Source organism: Pogona vitticeps, chromosome 4, assembly GCF_051106095.1.
Source record: "Pogona vitticeps strain Pit_001003342236 chromosome 4, PviZW2.1, whole genome shotgun sequence".
Lineage (NCBI taxonomy): Eukaryota > Metazoa > Chordata > Lepidosauria > Squamata > Agamidae > Pogona > Pogona vitticeps.
Window position 1 is genome coordinate 57,290,812 of NC_135786.1, and position 21,900 is coordinate 57,312,711.

General features: G+C 41.3%; 1 protein-coding gene across 3 annotated transcripts in view; it reads left to right on the top strand.

Annotated features, from left to right (window-relative positions):
• The window catches only part of ELAPOR1 (endosome-lysosome associated apoptosis and autophagy regulator 1), an 80,572-nt gene that overhangs the window by 41,988 nt on the left and 16,684 nt on the right, over positions 1 to 21,900 (top strand). For all 3 annotated transcript variants that reach the window (XM_020805293.3, XM_020805294.3, XM_072997469.2), the window contains exons 4-15: positions 3,714 to 3,861; positions 5,405 to 5,485; positions 5,653 to 5,758; positions 5,920 to 6,069; positions 7,998 to 8,086; positions 10,258 to 10,435; positions 12,718 to 12,846; positions 13,791 to 13,881; positions 14,997 to 15,102; positions 18,148 to 18,285; positions 19,719 to 19,976; positions 21,635 to 21,808. In XM_020805293.3, the coding sequence (XP_020660952.3) occupies positions 3,714 to 3,861; positions 5,405 to 5,485; positions 5,653 to 5,758; positions 5,920 to 6,069; positions 7,998 to 8,086; positions 10,258 to 10,435; positions 12,718 to 12,846; positions 13,791 to 13,881; positions 14,997 to 15,102; positions 18,148 to 18,285; positions 19,719 to 19,976; positions 21,635 to 21,808 (1,648 nt within the window). The remainder of the gene's footprint in view (positions 1 to 3,713; positions 3,862 to 5,404; positions 5,486 to 5,652; positions 5,759 to 5,919; positions 6,070 to 7,997; positions 8,087 to 10,257; positions 10,436 to 12,717; positions 12,847 to 13,790; positions 13,882 to 14,996; positions 15,103 to 18,147; positions 18,286 to 19,718; positions 19,977 to 21,634; positions 21,809 to 21,900) is intronic.

Below are 21,900 nucleotides of genomic sequence, written 5' to 3' on the forward strand. Positions count from 1 at the left end.
TTTGAACCTATTAGTTTAGGTCCCTGGTATATCTTCCAGGTAATAGTGCTTTCCAGTATTTGAAGATGGCTATCATATCACCTCTGATTTATGTCTTCTCTGGGCTAAATATAACCAATTTAGTGAACCATTTCTATGGGAGGGAACTAAATCAACCTGAGAATAAAATTCCGTTTGGCTAATTCTCTGCTCTGCACCCCCACAATCGAAAAAGCCCTACCACATAGTATATAATAGCCCATAGTGTGAGCTGCAGGCCAGATAGATAGACACTCACTTTTGTTGCCAGCGGACATTAATGGCTGTGTGTTGCGTTCTTTCGAGGGGACATTTACTCTGCTATACAAGCTGTACAGTATATTCTTTGCTTTACATTGCAGCCGAGTGTAATTTCTTCAGTGTTGTCACATGGAAAAATATACTAAAATATTTATGAAATGTGAGAGTGTGTATGTCTGTGATATTACCAGACAGACAGACAGACAGACAGACAGACAGACAGACAGACAGACAGACAGACAGACAGACAGACAGATAGATAGATAGATAGATAGATAGATAGATAGATAGATAGATAGATAGATAGATAGATAGATAGATAGATAGATAGATAGATAGATAGATAGATAGATAGATAGATAGATAGATAGATAGATAGATAGATAGATAGATAGATAGATCCTGTCTGATTTTCCAGATTATGTTCAGCTTCTTTATATATTTAACCACTTGGCTTATACTTATTTGGTGGTTTAATATTGCTTTCAGCAGTATTTTTCTGTAAAACTGTAGTTTTTTTCTTGTTTGTTCTGATGAATTCAGGAACTTTTCAGTCAGACTGACTAATTTAGTTAGCTGATTGTCAGAAACCAGAAATTGCTTTGTCTGATTTAAGCCTCCCTCTTAGGCAGGTTAAGGTGAAAAAACAACAACTATTTCAGATAAAAAAATAATGCTAGAGAGAATAGGTAAATGCTAAATAAGTGTAAAAATGTGATTTAAGTATAAATTAAGCTAAAAAAGGTTAGGAGCTGTGCCACTTTTTTTGGTGACAGGTTGTGACACAGGTTTTTTGATGGGATTTTAAAAAAAGGAATAAAGTGAGGTCTTTCAAAAAAGAGGATATTGAGGGCATGCTACATGATCCCTCCACTCCCTCTATACATTTTCCAGCCTTCTTAAAATGTGGCTCTGAAAACAGCACAACATTCCACATGAGTTCTCACCAAAACAAAATAAAATAGTACTTCACCTGGACATGATATTACTGATGCAGTATTTCTTCTTCTCCCCCCTCCTCCTTGCCCACTACCAATGTTTCTTTGTCCTGTGCAGGCAAGCATTCCTTGCTTCTCCCTCAAATTCCTCATTACAGTGCTCCTGCTCATTAGTCACAGGGATGATGAGTGCAGGTAGAGATCTGGCATTAGCTAGCTCCACCCTAAACCATGCCAGTGTCTCACTTCCTTCCAGCAGAGCACACACACGACTCAGTTCAACAAAGAGCCAGAAACACATTAAACTTATGAGCAAGCTAGACAATCAATCAGCCTCAAGTTGAGACACTTTCTTTTCTTGCTTCCATCAATCCTTATGCAAAATGCCTGTTTACTCATTTTGCACCTGTGCCTACAGGGGCTGTGAGTGAAGCTATGGCCATGGCAGCTGCTGTCTCTGCACCAGCCAAGTCCATATTTATGCAGTGTCTCTATGCTTTCAAGGTAATGGTAAAATGGAAGCAAGGAAAACAAACAGTCCCAGGCTGGTTTATTATTGAAAACAGGAGTCCACTCACCACATTTACCATAATTCAGGTAGTTTCTCAGCTGCCTTAGTACCACTTTCAGATTTCACCTATTGCTTTTCTTGCTGGCTGGTTGAATCGTACACACCCCAAGTCAAGAAAGATGGGAAAAGAGGTTACAGAAATTATAATAGCTGCTGTGCCATAGTACGTGTTCTTCTGGCTAGTGGATTATTTGGGGCAATTTCCAACTGCCCAAGGTCAGCCAGAGTGGATTTTAGTCATTCCCATTCCACTCTTGTCTAACTATTAATTTAATCCTAACTGGGAATGAATATTAAGCACAATACTCTACAGAGTTGGGGCTTTTCTATTTTAAAGTATGCAGGAGATTAGCTCTAGTTATAGCCTTGGGAACTTTACCTTGCTTGTCAGTCTCCGATTCCTATCAACTGGAGTCCAGTGCTGCCACCTTGTTTTTCTTCCTGATGCTTTGATCATTCTGATGCTTAGGAAAAGTAAGTTTAGTCTAATCAGACAGAAGACATCCTTTTAAAGAAGAACTTTTGGTGGAAAAACCCAGCCGGCAACCTGGTGCTGTGAAGTGTTTGTGCAACTTGCAAATGTAACCTACTTTTCATATCACTTAAATTATTCATCAAACTTCTAAGCATGTTCATAAAAACAGAGCAGCAGATTACCAGTGCCAGTTTATCTCATTGAGGGTTGTCTGGATTTGCTAGTTTGCCTTAGATCCTGAAGTACTTTTCTTTAGGGGAAGACAGCAGTGGCATGCGTGTATGGAAAGGCCGTGCTCTTACTGAGAAGAATAGAAGCATCTTGCTTTTTGCTTTCCTAAGTATACAGTACTTTAAATCCCCAAGTATGTGGCTTATAATAGGTACTTTGGCTTTTACCTACACTTCTTATGCTGTGAAATAAAGATAACAGTGAAAATCTTTTTAGAGTGAAATTAATACGTTAAGGGGGAAAGAAAGGATGTGCAGATGATAGGTGCTTCTGAAAGTATGAAGGTGTGATGCAGAAATCTGGTGGAAAGCAAACATAAACAAGTGATATAAGATTCTCCTTTTGTGCTTCTTATATTTCCTCTTGCCCTTTTCATTACTTCTGAATATGGTCTCAGAGAGCAGACTTGCGTGTGGAAGATGTGCACCTTGGGCCATGGTGCAATCTCTGAGCCCCAGTCATCTATGGGTGAAATGGGAATAACTGTTACGTACCATGCTGAATTGTACGTAACACATTCAAGAAATACTTTAAAATATTCTTAGCATTAAAAGAGTTTGTGAAGAGGTTCAGTGCAGTCTGTAACCCAGTAATCACATGTCATGTGAGGGATTGTGCCCCAGCCTGTCCCTGGTCCATGCCCGAGCTGGACATTTTTGGTCCAGCTGTAGGGCTGCTACTTTTGGGGGCCAGGCTGGAGTGATTCTCCCAACAGACAGAAGGGTCACTTTAAAAGAGATAATTCCCTGCAAAGCAGACCTTTCCTGTGCAACTGGGTGTGTGCTTTTCCTATCATCTGATCCCACCCTGAGTTTATTTCAAGTGCTTAAACAAAATGCAGTTTACAGATGGTCCTGTATAGTATCTTGAAACTTTCCCACACTAATTGTGATTTTCCTTCTGTAGCAGAGCTATTCCTTTTCTTTTGTTGTTGTTGTCTTTTGAGTGAGTCATTACTTGCAAAGCCACTGACTATGATTTCCTCCTGAGGGCTGTTTTTCCTGCACCCTTTCTGTTCAATGTAGGTGATGAAATGAATCCTTCATAAATATTTCACCCCTTATTTCAATTGAGATCTAACGTTTGGCAATAGCGCTTTCAGCTTTCTCATGTCTACAGTTGATGGGCTCTAACACTTAACATCTTGGAAGTAACTGTTCTCTGGCGCTGTTCAGTTGCACTCTGTAATTGCTGAACTTCTCTTTCTGCTCTGTTCCAGGTCAACGTGGGTTCCTAAGGGAGATTACATTGCTTCCAACACAGATGAGTGCACAGCCACTTTGATGTATGCCGTTAATCTCAAGCAGTCTGGCACAGTCTCCTTTGAGTACATCTACCCAGACAGCAGCATTGTCTTTGAGTTCTTTGTAAGTTTCCCATGGCTTTTCTAGCTTTCTATTATTCTATGCCATGAACAAGCTACTGTTTTTCAAAATCTGATCACTTCCTATGTGCGAAAAAGCTGCATTCTCTCTCAGGATTCTTGAAAAAAAATTCTGGTATTTAAACCAGAAACCATGGAAGTCTATGTCCCCTTTCCTGTCAGACGGGCTACCTATTTTCTGTTCTGTACTTTCTTGCACTACATTTGTTGGTGGATGAATTGATGGTCATTTTAAAGATGTAGTACATTTTTTTCTCCATTTCAAAGACAGTGTGTATCTGTTTTAATGCAACCACAATGTACTTATTGTGGCAACTCTTCCTTCCCTGTCAATTTACTATAGAACAGCCATTTAAAAAGACTTTCTAAAATAACATTTACAACTCCTGCAGATGTATATGAACTCTGGTTGATGCGGAGCCAGAGTATTGGTGTTCAGTTCCCCACTGTGCCTTCTTGACTGGGACTGGATTTGGTGATCCATTGGGTCCTTTCAAGCTCTATAGCTCTAAGATGATGATGATGAGGATGACAATGATAATTATTAAACTGATATCAACAGTTTTTACATCCAAGTGCATTGTGTTTGATCTGAGAATTTTGAAGTGTGCAGAGGGCATATGTGATTCTTTTTAAAAGGGCAATATCTCCCTTCTTTTATATTGTTTTAAGGAAGTGCTAGTTAAAGGTATGGTGGCCCAACAGCAGCAAAAAAGGGCATAACATAAGTTAGCTTTGTTTTCTTAATCTGAATAATGTGGTTTAGTTTATCTGTCATTTTCCCAGCTTGTAACCTGTAATTAATTACATGCTCTTAAATCAATCCAAAAATGTTTTCAGTGGTTCCTTCTTAAACTGAACGGAGGTAACAAACAAGGTACCATAAGGCTCCATCCTGGGCCTAGTGCTTCAACATTTTTATTAATGACTCGGATGAGGGAGTACAGGAAATACTTACCTTATTTGCAGATGACACAGAAATGAGAGGAATAACTAATACCATGAAAGACAGAAACAAAATTCAAAAGGATCTTGATAGATTTGAGCACTGGACCGAAAACAACAGAATGAAATTTAACAGGGATAAGTGCAAAGTTTGTAAACCATTATTTTATGATTTTACTGTATGTCTATTGTGATACTTTTCAGGGTTTTCTAGGTATAAAATACTCAGAAGTGGTTTACCATTCCCTTTTCTGTGAATACAATAGAACTCTGCAGCTTGCCCAGTACTTCAACGACTGGCTTTTCTCCTACAAGGCGCAGTAGGGAATCAAAATCTCAACCCCTAGCTCCACAGCCAGATACCTAATTCGCTGAACTATCCAGTCAGCCCTGTAATCCGTAGGAATGCCCCCTCCAGCTGATCATAGTTTATCTTACTGGCATTAAAATTATGAATGTCTTTGTTCTATAGCAATAAGCTTGGCTCATACAAAGAATTTGGCTTCCAGGAACAGAGGCAGGACATATCTTAAAATTATAGAATTTGCATCTTCATCATCCCAAGTTCTCATCTGTTACAGATTCAGAATGACCAGTGCCAGCCAACAGTAGAGGAGTCACGGTGGATGACAACCACAGAAAAAGGATGGGAGACACACAGTGTAAGTTCATTCCTTGTCCAATGGACCACAGGGCTTAGAAATCTATTGCCAACAGTGCCTTGGAAAGGAAAATACGCATGTGCTTTCGGAGAGGCAACATCAGAGTCAGAAATAGTAGAGTGTTTTGAGATCCGTCACAGTTTAACCTCTTTGTTTATTATTTGTAGGTTAAACTAAATCGAGGCAACAATGCCCTGTATTGGAGGACAACAGCCTTCTCTGTGTGGTCCAAAACTCCCAAGCCTGTGTTGGTGAGGAACATTGTGATTACAGGTTTGTGTTTGTTTGGTGCATTTGCCATAGTTGCTTGTTACAGTGGAAGCATCTGTGGCAGCTCCTGTTCCCACCACTACTGCTGCTATGGTGCTTGTGGTAGCCAAAGGGCTATTTTACTCACTGCAACCCAGTGTATCTTCTTTCATTCTGTTCCTTAGGAGTGGCATACACTTCCGAATGCTTTCCGTGCAAGGCAGGCACCTATGCAGCCAAATCAGGTTCTTCTTTCTGCCGACAGTGCCCAGCAAACTCCTTCTCCAGCAAGGAAGCAACTGTCTGCCAACAGTGTGAGCCAACAACATACTCAGGTAACATTTAAGATGTCTATCCCAATTATTTGAAGACTTTAATGGGGGCTGATTTCAAAACTTCATGAGACAAGCTCCACTGAATATGTTCCTTAAGCCTGCTTACCTTCATCTTGTTTTATGTGCTCTCCAGCAAAGAAAAGTGCATGTTTTTTTCCTTCTTTGATAATTTATGTCAGCATTATCAACAATGTTTCAACATTCTAGCCCTGTCTCTTTAAAAACAGTTCTGCTTTTTTGGACATTGAATTTTACTTTAGTTAATAATGTCTTGGCATCGATCCTTTCATTCACCCACTTCACTAATTTTCTTCCATCTTTCTTGTCATGCACATTCCTATATTTGTGAAGTGGGGACAAGGATGATAACAACTATTGAGGTTAAAGCCATATTCTATTTTGAGGTATGTTCATCCTAGCAAACGCTAGGAAGCATAATTTTAATTCGTCCTTATCAGGTCTTGGAAAATACTGTTTTTCAGACCCAAGTCCTAATGTAGGGTTTTTGTTAGTATTTAAAGTAACTTTTCCAAGCTCTGTTCATAATGGCTTGACCAGAAGTGTTTAAAAAAAAACTGTAGTTACCAGAGCTCCCATTATCAGTTGGGAGGACCTGAGCATGCTCAGAAATTTTCTTAATAAATGCTGGAAATCAAGGGAACTTCCATCAAGCTGTTTTTCCTCCTCTTTTCTGGAATCTTGAAAAGTTAGAGGAAGGAGTGGGAGGGCAGGGGGAAACTGGCAGATAAAAGGCCTGGCAGTGGTAGAGGAACATAATGATGACAATCACAATTTTATGTTTGAAGAATTTCACTGGGCTGATGGAAAGTATAGAGGGAGATGATTTACATGTTTCTGGCTCCCTGAATATAATCTCCCAAGTTTGGAGAGGAGAGCACCCAAGTTAATGGGAACTGAGAAACATCTTGTCAACAATTGAAAATCCTTAGAATGTCACATCAAATGTTACCACTTTTTCTTTTCCTCCAGCAAGGATGAGGAACTATTTGTTCCTATAGTTAATGTTTGTTATACAAATGCTTATTCTTTGTTCCTATTAAAACCAATTTGTCTTAAGCAAATACTGTAATGAGGCAGATTGCATTCAAAACTCACCAACATTTTCTGGAATAGCAGATGTTGGATCTGGAGTTTTAAACTATGTGTGTATGTGTCTATGGGTGTGGTCACATTGACAAGTGCAGGTAATGCTATGGGTATAGGATGGGCTGATTCATATTTTTTTTTCTTAGACCACATGAGGTAAAAGTAAATGCAAGTCAGCCCAGAGTCCCTCCCCCATCTGTAATGTTTTCCTCTTTTGCTGGGGCTTTTACTTTTTTGTGGGGAGATGTTGATGGTATGTTATAATTTTATTTTAAAAAAACATGGGGAGAGGCATAAACATCTTAGTAGTTTTTTTAAAAGAACAGCTTGGTGACAGTGCTCTTGTGCTGGGGACCAAGGCAGACAAAAAAGAAAGACTGAGAGGAAGAAATTGCCACTCTGTCCTTGTTTACATTTATTAAAGCAGTTCTCTTGTAGCTGTGCCTCCAAAAGGGCTACAGGAGAGGTATGTTAACAATCTGTGAACAAGGCTGTTTCAGCCAGTTTCCTCCTCTCCCTCTGAATGCAGTTAATGAAAACAGACTCAGAGAAACCTGAATTCTGTGGTGCAACTTCACAACGAGTGAACTCACATTTTTCTTGCTATGTAGTCGCTCCTGTCTAACACATCAATGCCACATATACCTAACCTTACATTCCTCCAGTTAGTTACACTAGGTGTTGTTTGTGGTTGATGGGATTGCCACTTGAAGTACAAAGATAATATGTTAATCGGGCATAATGGTCTTTAAAATGAATCGCTGCTGAGAAGTTCCATCATACTAATGTAATTTCTACCACTGTTTCTTTTTGCAATAAAGAACCAGGTTCCTCATCATGCAAGCCTCGTCCAGCCTGTACTGATAAGGATTATTTTTATACTCATACAGCCTGTGACACAAATGGAGATGTATGTACCTTATACTTTATTGTTAAACCAGCACATAAACAACAGTGGGATTCTCCGAATTAGATTCTTAAAGTGCATGCAGTATTCCTCCTTGGAGTATTGTATGTGCATTAATGTCTGACTCTTGTGTCTAGAGAGCATCCCCTTGTGGTTGCTATACCCCATTAATTCATGTTAAACAGGAGTGGAGCATGACCACATGACACAGCCATCCTCTTGTAATTCTCCCATGTTTTTCAAATACTACTTCCCTCTTTCTCTGTCAGAGACAATCTGCTCAGGAGGAAAAGGTGAATATGAGCAGTGTCAGAGATCTAAAGGATTAACCAGGAAAATAGTCAATTCAGGGTGGGTGTGTTGGTTTCTTGGAAGGAAGGAAAATACTGTAGCACTTTGCTCAGTGAGATGGATCACAGTTTGGACTGTCCCTTCTTTTTAAATTGCAGATCAGTGTGGGCAACAGATAGAGGCATTTTGTGTCTGAGATATATATGCTTTACTGTAAAGAGTTTTGCCTTTTACTTGTAATCCTTATAAACCTTTTGCTTGCTGTTTAAAATTCATATGAATGCATTTGGTTAATCAAAGCAGAGCCGTCTTTCATTCCTGGTGGGGATTGATATTGGGAGCCCTTTATTGCATCCTTGCTGACTTCCACAGCAAACTGCCTTTAGTCATAAACAAATTGCTGAACTATATCCTTTGCTTTTCTAAAAAGGCTGTTATTTAACAAAGTACTGTGAGCATACTTAGAATATTGGGGACCTTTAATGTTTAGTCCTCTGACTCTTGGCTCGAAAAGTTACATTTGGACTAAAACTACCAGAATCTCACTAGTCAGCATGGTAGCCATGCTCTTTGTAGAATTCTTGGAGTTGTTAAAAAGAACTTTTCCACTTTGCATGAAGTAGCTGTTAAGTTGCTCTGAGCTTCTTCATGATGAGAGTACAAATGCTTGACTTGCTCAAGGAGATTAGTAAGCTACTAGGAGGGGGAATCCTCCTCTTTGAAATCCTAGCTTCTCACAGCTTTCAATGTCAACAGAGATTCTGCAATGATTTTTCATACCTCCTGGACTGAGAGCAGCAATAGACCACAGTATTCTGTAGCAAGAAACAGCTGCTTTGACTGGCCATCTTTTACTGGCAGAATTCACTTTCTACCCAGTCAGAGGCATACTGCGGTGGGGGTGGGAGCAGCCCAAAATGTAGGTCTTAATAAGTTGTTGCTTGTATTCCTTATTGCATGTCTTGGTGTGCAACAAATATGTGGTGACTTTTTAACTGCTAGCAGTATGAGTTATACCAATACACTTACACTGGCCTAACTAACCAGTGGGATTCTGGCCATTATTTCTTGTAATGTCTGTCTAGAGAAAATTTGAAGCAAAGTAAGTTATCACATACACATATGCACTGACCAAGGAAGCTGTCAAAATATTGGTAGATGAGACCTCTGAAATGAGTAGTTCTCCAAAAAGCTCAGCTGTGAAAATGCCTTCTTCAGTCAGATAATCTAGGGTGAACAAATGGATATGTTGTGATGATCAGCCAAGGTCTGGCTGGCAGCTTTAGATCAGAGGTGTGTGCCATGATTTAGTAGCTAAGCATTAACATAATGGATCATCTAGAACTACTGCATTAGGAAAGTGTATATATGTTGGCTGGATAGCTCCAGTTTAGGTATCAGGCTGCAGAGTCAGAGGTGGTGAACTGGATTCCCCACTGTTCTTCTTATGAGTAGACCAGCCTGTGTAGCTTTTGGCAAGTAATACAGTCCCAGGGCATCCCTAAAACCACTTCTGAATATTCTCTACTTGAAAAACCCTGAAAATGATTGCCATAAGTCAGAATTGACGTGACGACACAGCATCATCATCATCATCCATGTTGACTACCACATACAACTACAAGGAGAAGGGCACTTTGGCAGCCCTAACATCAGCATGAAGTAGCAGGCTCCACTGATGGAGAACAGGAGGGACACCCAGGAAAAGAGACATATGTATACAGTGCACACGAGACAGAACCTTGTTGTATAATGATGTACATAATAAGTGTCCCCTAGTTTTTGTGCAGATTTCAGAAACAAAGGTGTAAAGTTGTTTGCTTATCGGAATATTATAAGAATGTTTGATATTAATAATAATAAATACAACATTATCTTCACAGACTCAGCTAATGTATAAATGGGCCGAGCCAAAGATCTGCAGCGAGGACCTCCCTAATGCTGTAAAGTTGCCTCCATCAGGTGTAAAAACTGTTTGTCCACCTTGCAACCCAGGGTTTTTCAAGACAAATGCAAGTTCCTGTGAGCCCTGTCCATATGGAACATATTCGAATGGGTCTGGTAATGCTCTTCTATCCTTCGCTTCTAAGCTAGTCAGAATCATTACATGAATTGTGTTGTTGAAAATGCATATACTGGCAACAAACATTGTTATTATCAGTGTAGTGGTCAATAAATGGCGAACATGGATTTGAAGCTTCCATGTAATTATGCTTGCTAGATTCTAAAGTGATATGAAGACTAATTCAAGTTTTCTTTGTGTGAGATGTGGCCCAATTCTTACTTTTCTTCACTATTACTTTTTTTTTGTCAGTGACAGCAAGGTAATGGGACTGAATAGAATATCCCAGAATTTGCTGTGTGGTCTATTTAAACCAAGGCTGGGTAACTTGAACAGGTGGTGATGGGGGGGGTCATTTTGCTGCTCTTTGGGTCATCTGAGGAGCACTTATATTGCTGAAAGAAAGAAATAAATCATAAGTGCCTCAAAATCCATCAGCAAGTTTGAAGGAATTCCTAGTTGTTGGTGCTAAATGGTATGGAGGTGGGGATGCATTTATTTAAAAGGCAAATCACTGCTATTGGAGGCTTTCAGGAATAGCAATTTGCTTGTGCTGGGGGAGGGGAGGGTTTTTTAGGGGGTAGTGAGGTCCAGGTTAGGGCAAGGCCCTCAGAAACAGCCTTGAAGGCTGCATACAGTCCTCTAGTTGCACTCTCTTCATCAGTGATTTCGATTCTGATTCCTCTTCCCTATTTACCCAATTCAAAAATGAATGGTGGTGATTCTCAGAGGGCGCTACTGACATTATTTATTTGTTTGTTTATTTTATTTATATCCTGCCCATTTAAACAGAAGTCTACTCTGGGCAGCTAACAACAATATTCAAACAAAATAAACAACAATATTAATACACTAGAGGATGGCGAAATAAGTTAGGTATTGACAGGAGGGAAGGCCTATCTGAAGAGCCAGGTCTTAAGTTGGCTCTTTAAAACACCGAACAAGGGAGCCAGACAAATTTCTGGGGGGATATTGTTCCAGAGCCGAGGGGCCACTGCCAAGAAGGTCCGCTTTCTTCTTCTTTCTCTTCGGGCCTCCCTCGGCGTTAAGGAGGGAGCTGACTATTTTGGAAGTGAAAGGTCACTGTGTTTTTAGACACAAAACACTGTGTTTTGTGTTAAAAGAGTAGTAATTCTGTGGCATGATATGATTGTGTAACTGCAGTGAAAATTACTCTGTCCTGGGGGGAAAATTCATCTTTTCAAGCTTATCTCAAAAAGTGGTAAAATTGAGCAGGGGGTTGGACTCAATGGCCTTATAGACCCCTTCCAACTCAAATTATTCTATGATTCTGATAACTACTTCATCATATGGATAACTTTTCATCAGCCATTTTAACACACACACACACAGATATGCTGTATATGCGTGTGTTTGTCTGTCTGTGTGTATGTATGTAGGCATAGGCATTTGTTGGCACACACCAAGCTGTTTCTTCAGTGGAATTCCAGAAAGCATCTAGGCATTTAGGAAGGACCACCATTTAGGAATTGCTTTCAAAGAAGTAGCTGTGTTAATCTGTGTTAAGCATATTCAGACAAAGATAAATAGGAAAACAAAAAAAAAGAAAAAAGTAGCTGCACTTTAAAGACTGTTAAATTTCCATATGAGCTTTCATAGATCAAGTCCACTTCCTCAGACAGCAAATACTTCTCTCTCTCTCTCCCTCACTTCCTTTTTCCTTTCTTTTTGTTGTGTTTCAGGTTTTGTTTTTTGTTTTCTTGTGTGTGTCTGGATACACTTACTAATAGCTTTCTCTTTGGGCAGCCCTCCCCAACCTGTTGATAATCTATAGTTGAGGGTGGAAATATCTTTGCTGAGTCTTAGGCTCATTTTTCTGCCAAAGAGGAGTACTCCCTTAAAAGGGGGGGGGGGAGAGAAAAACTTAGTTGGAAATGGCCAGAAGTCTGTTTTCAGTTTTGAAAAAGGGCATTTTGTAATGTTAAATGATAGAAGTAGGGTCATGACCTGTATAAAGGATAAATCACAGCTCCTGGAGGCTTACAGAAGCAGCACTGAATCATTTTTGGGTGGAGGAGTTGGGGGACGGGCAAGGACTACAGAAACTTTCTTAGGGTTTGCATAGGATTCAAGTGTCACACCTTGCCCACCCTGCTCTACTTGTTTTTGCCTACAGTTGCTTTGATCCCTGACCACTGGGCATTCTAGCTGGACCTGCTGATGGGAGCTGAAGTCTAAAACATCTACAATATACTTACATTGCTACTCTTAGGAATCCATTTATCTTAGATGTTATAATACTGCTTCTGTGTCTTCCTAGGTTGCATCAACTGCCCTGTTGGGACTGAGCCTGCACTAGGCTTTGAGTACAAATGGTGGAACACATTGCCAACTAACATGGAAACAACAGTCCTCAGTGGAATCAATTTTGAATATAAGCAGATGACAGGTATCTTCATGGGTGCATTCTTATAATAATGTGTCTGGATATTTTAGAATATCTGTATTCTGTGTTTAAATACAGCCCTGTTTTTTATTTCTTTCTGCTTGCAGGTCACTTGAGTATGTAGAATTCATTTGCTGAAATCTTGTTACTTTGTGGAAGGCAAAGGCATAATTCAGTTGTTCCTAGCTGGCAATTAACAAGCCCCGCTGAGATTCTCAAGCATGCACCAAGCTAGCAGGTGTGCATCCCCCTGAGAATCCTAGCAGTGACTAATTAATTGCCAGCTAGGAACATGGAATATTATGCCTTTTGTCTTCAACATGCATAACAGAGCAGCAGGATTTCAGCCATTACTTTCTCTTGCAGGGATCAATAATTCAGCATCATTTTGGTTCAGTGGGTATAAAGGTTTAAACTCGGTTTCCTTTTTTCCACTCATTAATGAACCTAATTGTGTGGCCTTTGAGACAGTCAACATCTCTCAGCCAATTTTCCTGATACCAAATTGCTTGTGAAATGGAAAATAAAAAAGGGAATAAAATGGTATATGCCACCTTAAGTTCCTTGAAGAAGACATATGTGTATGTAGAAATAATTTTGAAACATCTGGATAATTGATCCTCTCCAGCCAAGACTACCGGCCACCTTCATGGAAATGTTATGAGAGTTAAATGGCTACCACACAAAATGGCAGCTCTCTGTCTCCTCTTCTCTATTGTATTAATATTCAGATTGCAAAAGACTTGGCTTGGCATTAGAGGCTTGTTGCATGTGCAAGTGGCAGAAAGTAAAAATGAGAAGGGGTCAGAAAACTCTTAGCATGGTAACCTGTTAGGTGTCATAACTGAAAAGGTACACATGTGCTTATAGAGACACATTACTAACTGAAATAATACATTTTTATGAATGAAAATTATATTTTGTTAGCTCTTGCTTGCTGTTTTCAGGGTGGGAAGTTGCTGGCGACTACATCTATACAGCAGCAGGAGCTTCTGACAATGACTTCATGATTTTGACGTTGCTGATTCCTGGATTCAGGCGAGTTTCCACTCTTTTTTATTATTATTAAATTTAATGTTGTTTACATACCAACCCCCAACCCCGAAACAGAACAAAACAATAGTGCACTCCTCACCCCAGGGACCATCCATTAATACAATACATAGATCTATTTTACAACAATGTTTCCTTCATATTTTAAAATACCTCTTATACCTTCCCAAAATACATATATTCTTAACCTGGCTTTTGCTCCTTTTCTTTATTCGATACGGCAGTGGTCTCCAACCTTGGGCCTCCAGATGTTCTTGGACTTCAACTCCCAGAAATCCTGGCCAGCAGAGGCTGTGGCGAAGGCTTCTGGGAATTGTAGTTCAATAACATCTGGAGGCCCAAGGTTGAGGACCACTGCGATACGGCATTTATAAAGTCACCTCATATCTCATTAAATTTATTAATCTTTATCAATTATTTTTTGAACTTAATTTCAGATTTCATTATACCATTCATGTGGTTGAAAAATCCAACTCTTCTTCCAGTTTCTTGATATAACTAATCAAGTTTGTACTCTTCACAAGTTTTTGTAGGTACGTCCAGCAGAATATTTAGTCCAGATAATAGGTGCATTCCACTTTCACTACCATTATTCAACTATTTTCATTGTGGACAGTAGTAAAATGAGTAAACAAAGGATTGAGTTGGCTGTTGAGATTAACAGAGCCATTCAACATGTACGAGTGTCAGCTGCCTGATCTTGCTATATGGTGTCACTACTTACTGGCCATAATTTCAATGCATGTATGAATGGAGTGTCAATTCTGCTTTTACCTTCTTTGCACATATTTCAGATGATAGTATTGACATGGCCAGTCTTCATCTATTCCTACTCCTCTCCCACATTGCTACTTAATTTGTCACCAGCATCTTGCACAGTATATACTTCCTGAATTTTACTATCCAACAAACAGCAACAGAGCATGGACAGAGTTCCTACTCCAGTCCTCTGAAGATGCTGGCCACAGAGACTGGTGAAACATCAGGAAGAACAACCTTCAGAACACAGCCAAAGAGCCCGAAAAACCCACAACAACCATCAGATCCCGGCCGTGAAAGCCTTCGAGAATATTTCCTGAATTTTGCTTGTTCTTTTGCAGTCCCCCACAAACGGTGATGGAGGACTTGGAAAATAAGAAGATAGCAAAAATTACATTTGTCTTTGAAACCATCTGCAGTGTGAATTGTGAACTTTATTTCATGGTGGTAAGTTGATCCAGCTTCTTCTTTCTCCAAACTTCATGATTTTGTTTACTCTGTTTTCCTTGAGGTTGTGAAATAGCTTGTAAATAATTAGCTTTGTTGTTTCTTGTGCAGAACTTAAGAGTGAGATTCTTTTGCATCTTGATTTGTTAAATAGAAGAGCCCTCTATGTGAGGGTCCGCTATTCTTCACCTCCCCCGAACCAAATAAAACAGGAGACATCTTTAAACCAAACGACTTGTCTTCATTTATTAACTGGGGTAGGGGAATGGAAATGTCTATTAACTTGGGAATAAACTTCTCCTGAGGGAGCAACGGCTCGTACAGGGGCACCCAATCTTCGTCAAATGGGTTGCTCGACTTCGAAGCCCATGGACCGGCCTGAACCCGGGAGGGTTCTTCGGGTTCGAATTCGTCTGGGTCTGTCATCAGTAACGGGGTTGTCCCTTCATACCCTGCATATCCCCAGGGTACATGGTTCTCACCCCCGGTAAAGCCCCAGGGTCCTGGTAGCACCCCAGTTTCTTCAACTCCTCCAGATGCCATAGTCTCTTTTCCTCTCTCTCTTTCTCTACTTTCTTCTTCTCTTCAGCCAGCTTATGTCGCCACTCTCTCGTCTCCCTTTCTCCCCAGTATGAGGGACGTATTGTCATTTCCCTTCTTCTCCTCTCCTCTGCCTCCCGCTTAGTGAGTTGGACCTGTTCCCACTTGCCAGTCCAAAGGTCTCGGATGGACACCATTCCCATCCGCCCTCGTTCCCCTCTCTCCAGCTACTAACTTCTCCCGCAGCCCCCTCCTCTGGACCCTTCCATTCCTTTCCCACCCAAACCTGAGGAGTCTGGGTAGAGACCGTTAACCCCTTCATGCCCCGGTCTAAATCCAAGGTGTCCACTGCCTGACGAAGCATCCGGGGTGGGAAAGGCAGGGGAACTGTCTGAGTGCCCACAGTGGCCCTAGGGCGAGACGGCACTCCCAACATCATCTCACGACACGGGGCACGGGTGTCACACTCTAACATACTTCCAACTCTTGCCTTACTAAAATCCTGTAGATTCAGTGTGTCTATTCTAGCTGGAACGATCAGTTGGATTTAGTCCTAAATGTTATGTTTTCAAAAATACAATAAAGATCTGTTGAATAATATGGAGACAAGTGATCAAACAATGTTTAAAACAGAAGTGAGTCACACATGGCACAAGCTACATGTGACCCTCCTCCCAGTTTTTGCAGGCTTTAGATTCCTTCCTTGCTACCAGCTAGCCTTTTAGCTAACCATTTCCATACATTCATGCTTTCATTGCCAGGAAGCTTTGCCTTTTTTGAAATAGTTATAGCCTACCAGTACTCTGAAGACCCAAAGAAACCCAGCTCTGGTTAAAATGTTGAATTCTATCACAAAGCCAACTGAGAGTTTTTGAAGAATACAAATGTAATTCCCCTCCCATCCTGGAATAATGAGGCGAGACGCAGACAACGGGGTAAACTGGGGCCACACTTTATTAACAATAGCTGAATTATTAACTTCAGAGTCCAGCCAAAAGAGGGGCCCGCCGTAGTGCAGAATGAGGTTTGTAACATAGGTCTCACCAAACCCCTTCTTCACAAAAATGGGTGAGTCCCATGCCCGGGGTTGCATGGTCCTGAAGACAGCATGGCCTCAGACAGCCAGGCTCTGACCAACCCTGACCCTTGAGCCCCTGTTTACAGGTGGCCGGTGGCCCATGGGTGGCCCCAGCACATCCCTCACCCACACTGTAATCTCATGATCCACAGTGCTGGGAGTTTGGATGGGCTATAACCCCGCTTCCACTGGCCAATTAGGAAGCAGGTCAAAAATTCCTAGCCCCCCCCCCAAGGCAACCAGTAAAACTCACACTAGAACTGAAGGTGCATGGGTGGGTTGCAAGCTTCGATAGAGGCTGATGTCGGGGAGGAGAACATTTAAGTAAGCTGCTCCTTCCCCCTCCCCTCTAGCTGAATGTGATTGTCTTGCCTCGCGCTATCCCAGGAGGGAGAGCAAAGAGGCTTTTCTTGATGAAGCGAGCTCATCATCTTACCAAATTGTTGACCTTGTATCCACAAAAAATGGAATGTCATTAAAATGCCTTTTCAGCAGAAATTTGGAAGGTAAATTATACAATATTATGAATGTAGCATGTGGGTTTTTTTAAATGAAGCAAGGAAATAGATGAGGTTAGAATTAGTCAATGGAATACCATTGTAGTATTAATGTAATGATATAACTTGTACATGATATTCCCTTTGTAAGGGGCATGTTTCATCTAACACTGTGGGGTGTATCCTGGGAAGACATGCCGTACTTGCTGCTTTTGTAAAATACTGTATATGACGCAGCATGGAGTCTGCTAACATGGATATATAAATATCTCCCCAATCCTTTCTTTCTTTCTGTATTGTGAACTACGTAGAAAAAAGAAACTAAACTACATATAAGTTACATTAAAAATAAGTTGTATTGTAAATTTTATAATTGTTTATAAATTTAATATCAGAATATTAGAACTAACCTAAACATATATATCCATATATACAAATGGACATAAATAAGTGGAACAGAACTAGTACTTATATTAATAAGTACACAAATGTAAACAACTGGTGCTTATTAAAATTTTGCTTTCAAATTAGGATAATTTGGCATTACTGAATAAATGACAACATACCAACTCTTCTCCATGTTTTGTGTGCCACAACCCACATTTGCTTCCCTTCAGTAATAACAGACATACATACTCATGTGGTAGCTTTCCCCAACTTCAGGATCTCCTTTCCTCATTCTGATTCCTCTCTTTTCCCATCTGCTGCCCCATTTCCCCTCATTTTCAGCTGGTTATTTTGGAGAGCTTCTAATCTCACTGCCACAGAGACTCACCTTTTAAAAAAATAATTTTAAACCTTAATTATTATGATTCATCTATCTTCAAGTTTTCAGCATATTGCTGTTGTGAATTTAGGACAAAGAGTACTTTGTATAGAGGCATTGCTTGGTCTTTCCTCGCTGGACAGATGTCATTTAATCTCTGGTAGGGTGTGAATTCCAGAACTAACACACCTGTGGAGACCTGGGTTGGTTCTAAAGGAAAGCAGTCCTACACTTACATCATTGAGAAGAACGCAACTATGAGCTTCACATGGGCCTTCCAAAGAACAGCATATCATGAGGCGGTAAGGACAATCAATTCCTTGGAAATATTCTTTTATAGGGCAGCTCTCATCAAGAAAGAGGGATTACTGTAGTGTACAGTGGTGCCTTGACTTACAACCATCCCTACTTACAACCATTTTGAGCTACGACCAGCTCCGCCCGAAAAATTTTGCTTCGACTTGCGACCGGACCGTCAAGTTACAACCAAGAAAAAGGGCAGGAAATTCAAATATACTAACTGCTGGTGGCGAAGAGGCTGCTTCTTTGTATCTCTTTCACCCCAACAGTTAGGGAAAGGGATGGAGTGGCAGGGGGAGGCAGGGTCATCCCTCGGCGCTCTTCGCCGCCCTCCGTGGAGCTGATGCTGCTGGGTCCCGGTCCTTGGCCTTGCATGGGTGGGGCTGCGCTCGGCCCTTGGCCCCATGGGGGTGGCTCCCCTTCTCCACTGGCACACGGTTCCTGAGCAGCAGGTGGTGCCTGATGCTGCCTCCCGTTCTGGTACCGGCTCCAGCGGCTGCTGGCTGAGGCGGCCACATTGGGCACCACTGGCGGGTGAGCCACCTGCTCGTCACAGACCCAGCAGCGGTGGCGGCATTGGCCCAGCGGAGGGCGGTGAGGAGCACTGAGGCCCGATGTGGATGCCCCAGAGAGCAGCCGCTGGAGCCAGTGACGGAGCAGGAGGCAGTGTCGGGCACCCCCTGCAGGCGAGCCACCTGCTGCTCCTCGCCGCCCTCTCCAGGGCCAATGCTGCCGCTGCTGGGTCCCTGAGCAGCAGGTGGCTTGCCTGCAGGGGGTGCCCGACACTGCCTCCGGCATCAGCTCCAGCTGCTGCTCGCCATGGCAGCCACATTGGGCCTCAGCACTCCTCGCCTCTCCTCAGAGCAGGGGCAGAGAGGGGGCGATCCTGCTAGCAGCGCCAAAGGAAGCCGTATGGCTGGGCAAGCGCCACTGCCGCCCGACGGGCTCCTATGGGGACAGGGAGGAAGCTTGGGACTGCTTGCTAAGGCAAGGTGCTGCTTTTTGCTTTTTAAAAACTGTTCTGGATGAGTTTTGCAGGGTGCTTTTGGTCTGAGGGGGGTTATGTTTCTATGCTGTGTTGTTGTTTATTTTTAGGTGATACTTTTTTGCAGCCCCAGCACATTCCTATGGGGCTTGAAGTGTTTTATTTTTATTTTATTTTTGGTTTTTTTTTGTTTTTGGCTGGAACGGATTAATCGCGTTCCCATGCATTCCTATGGGAGTGCATGCTTCGACTTATGACCATTTTGAGTTACGTCCATCTTCTGGAACGGATTATGGTCGTAAGTCAAGGCACAACTGTATTCTAGATGAGAGCGAGTTGATTGCAACTACAAAAATCCAGACCACTCTTTGCAGCACTCCACCTTCAGCTTGTTAGGCATTTATTCTCTCCCAAGCCACATATTATGATGCTTCCTGTGTTTTGTTTCAGGGAAGAAAATACACAAACGATGTTGCCAAGTTGTACTCTATCAATGTGACCAATGCCATAGATGGTGTAGCTTCCTACTGCCGGCCATGTGCTCTAGAATCCTCAGGCTCATCCTGTACTTCCTGCCCCCATGGTCACTACATTGACAGAGATGCTGGCAGCTGCTATCCATGTGCATCAAATACTTACCTGAAAGCCCATCAGCCTTATGGCAAGCAGGCTTGCATCCCTTGTGGCCCTGGCACAAAAAACAACAAGGTATTATTGTCCTGCTTACTGTGATGAGTCCTGGGCTGTGACTATTGCACTCATCCATAATGCATATAAAAGTGTATTGTGAGAGCTTTCTAGTTCATCTGACAAAGAGGGATGCATTAAAGCAGATAAGAACAACAAGGTAATTTTAGGCTGCATTAATAGAAGTATAGTTTCCAAAGGCTGTCATAGAGAGGAGGGACAAGATTTGTTCTCGATCATCCCAGAGTGCAGGACACACAACAATGGGCTCAAGTTAAAGGAAGCCAGATTTTGGTTGAATATCAGGAAAAACGTCCTAACTGTTAGAGCAAAACAACAGTGGAACCAGTTACCTCAGGAGTTGGTGGTGAGTGTTCCAACACTGGAGGCATTCAAGAAAAACTTAGTTAATGACCTGGGAGATATGCTTTGATTGTATTACTGCACTGAGCAGGGGGTTGGATTTGATGGCCTTGTAGGCCCCTTCCAAATTCACTTTTCTATGATTCTGTGAGTCTATGATTATTAGAATGGCATTTAATCAAATGCCATAAAGGAATGAACCAGCTTTTGAATTCACTATTTATTTACTGTTCCCAAGTATGTTAGTATTTCCCAGTAGAAGTATTATTTTCTGTTTGCCTTGATTTTCCTCTGCCCCCCCCAAATTATCTGCAATATTCATATCTCAAAAGATATTTAAGATTGCATCTGACTGTCTACTGCCAATATACATAGATAATAGGAGACTTCTGTCTCCTATCACTGAGTGCAGGGCACCATACAGGAGAGGACCTTGTTGGTTATGGCAAAGTCCTGTTCATAGAACATTCTTCCCTTCAAAACTCATTAGATCCAAACGAAAATATATATTTGCCCAGGCTTTTGGAGGGCAGAAATCATGCCTTGGCCTAATAGATTGTAGGAGCTCTGGTTGCTTGCTTGCTTGCTTGCTTTTCTTTTTTCCATTGAATTGGTCTAAATATTAAAGCTATTTTATTGTATCTCACCTTGAGATTCTAGATACGGGAGTGGGATAGGAAAATTTAAACTAACATTTACTTGTCAGGAAAGTACCCCCTGGTCATCCAACATGATATGCAGATCTGTTGGTAAAGGGTTTGTTATTGTGGTGCACTTCTTATCTCAAGCTGCACATGAACAAAGGGCGTGGCAGAGTATTCTGCGAAGATGTGGGACTCTCTTTTCTTCTGTCTCACAACAAACACTAATTTCTTTGCATGGACATAAATAATCTATGGCAGTCTATTTTTGTGCCTTTATATTGGAAATCTGGAAAATATATGTGGAAAATGGCTCTTTATTTACAGAATCACCTTAGAATTTGCTTATAGACAGAGAGGCATTCTCAGAGGGATTTGTTATTTCTTGCCAAACTGGAAGTGACACAAGAGCAGCTATTCTCTCCACATATTTTGTTTTCTGTAATTATCCACATGTTTCTCCTGGCATATTTTACAATTGGCAACCAAGATTCATGTGAACAGAAGCATAATGGATTTCAGCATGGTAGGAATGTGGCTAACATTAGAATAATCAACCAACAAGATCATTTTTCTCAGAATAAGCTTGAGTTTTAAATTCTGCTGGAAAAGTTGACCAGTTCTCAATTCCTCTGTGAAGAAATAAATTGACTGTTATAACCTTTCCCTCCTCAGATCCATTCTCTTTGTTACAATGACTGTCACCTCTCAATCACCTTGAGGGGCAGGACTTTGGAGTATGATTTCTCAGCACTGGGCAATACCACATCCTTTTTAGCAGGGCCAAGCTTTACTTCAAAAGGGCTAAAATATTTTCATCACTTCAACATCAGCCTTTGTGGGAATCATGTAAGTATGTATTTCTCCAAGGCAAGGCCTTATTAAGGACTCCACATGGTGATCATGAAGTGCCTGAGTCTTTCTCTGTGAGGACTGACCCC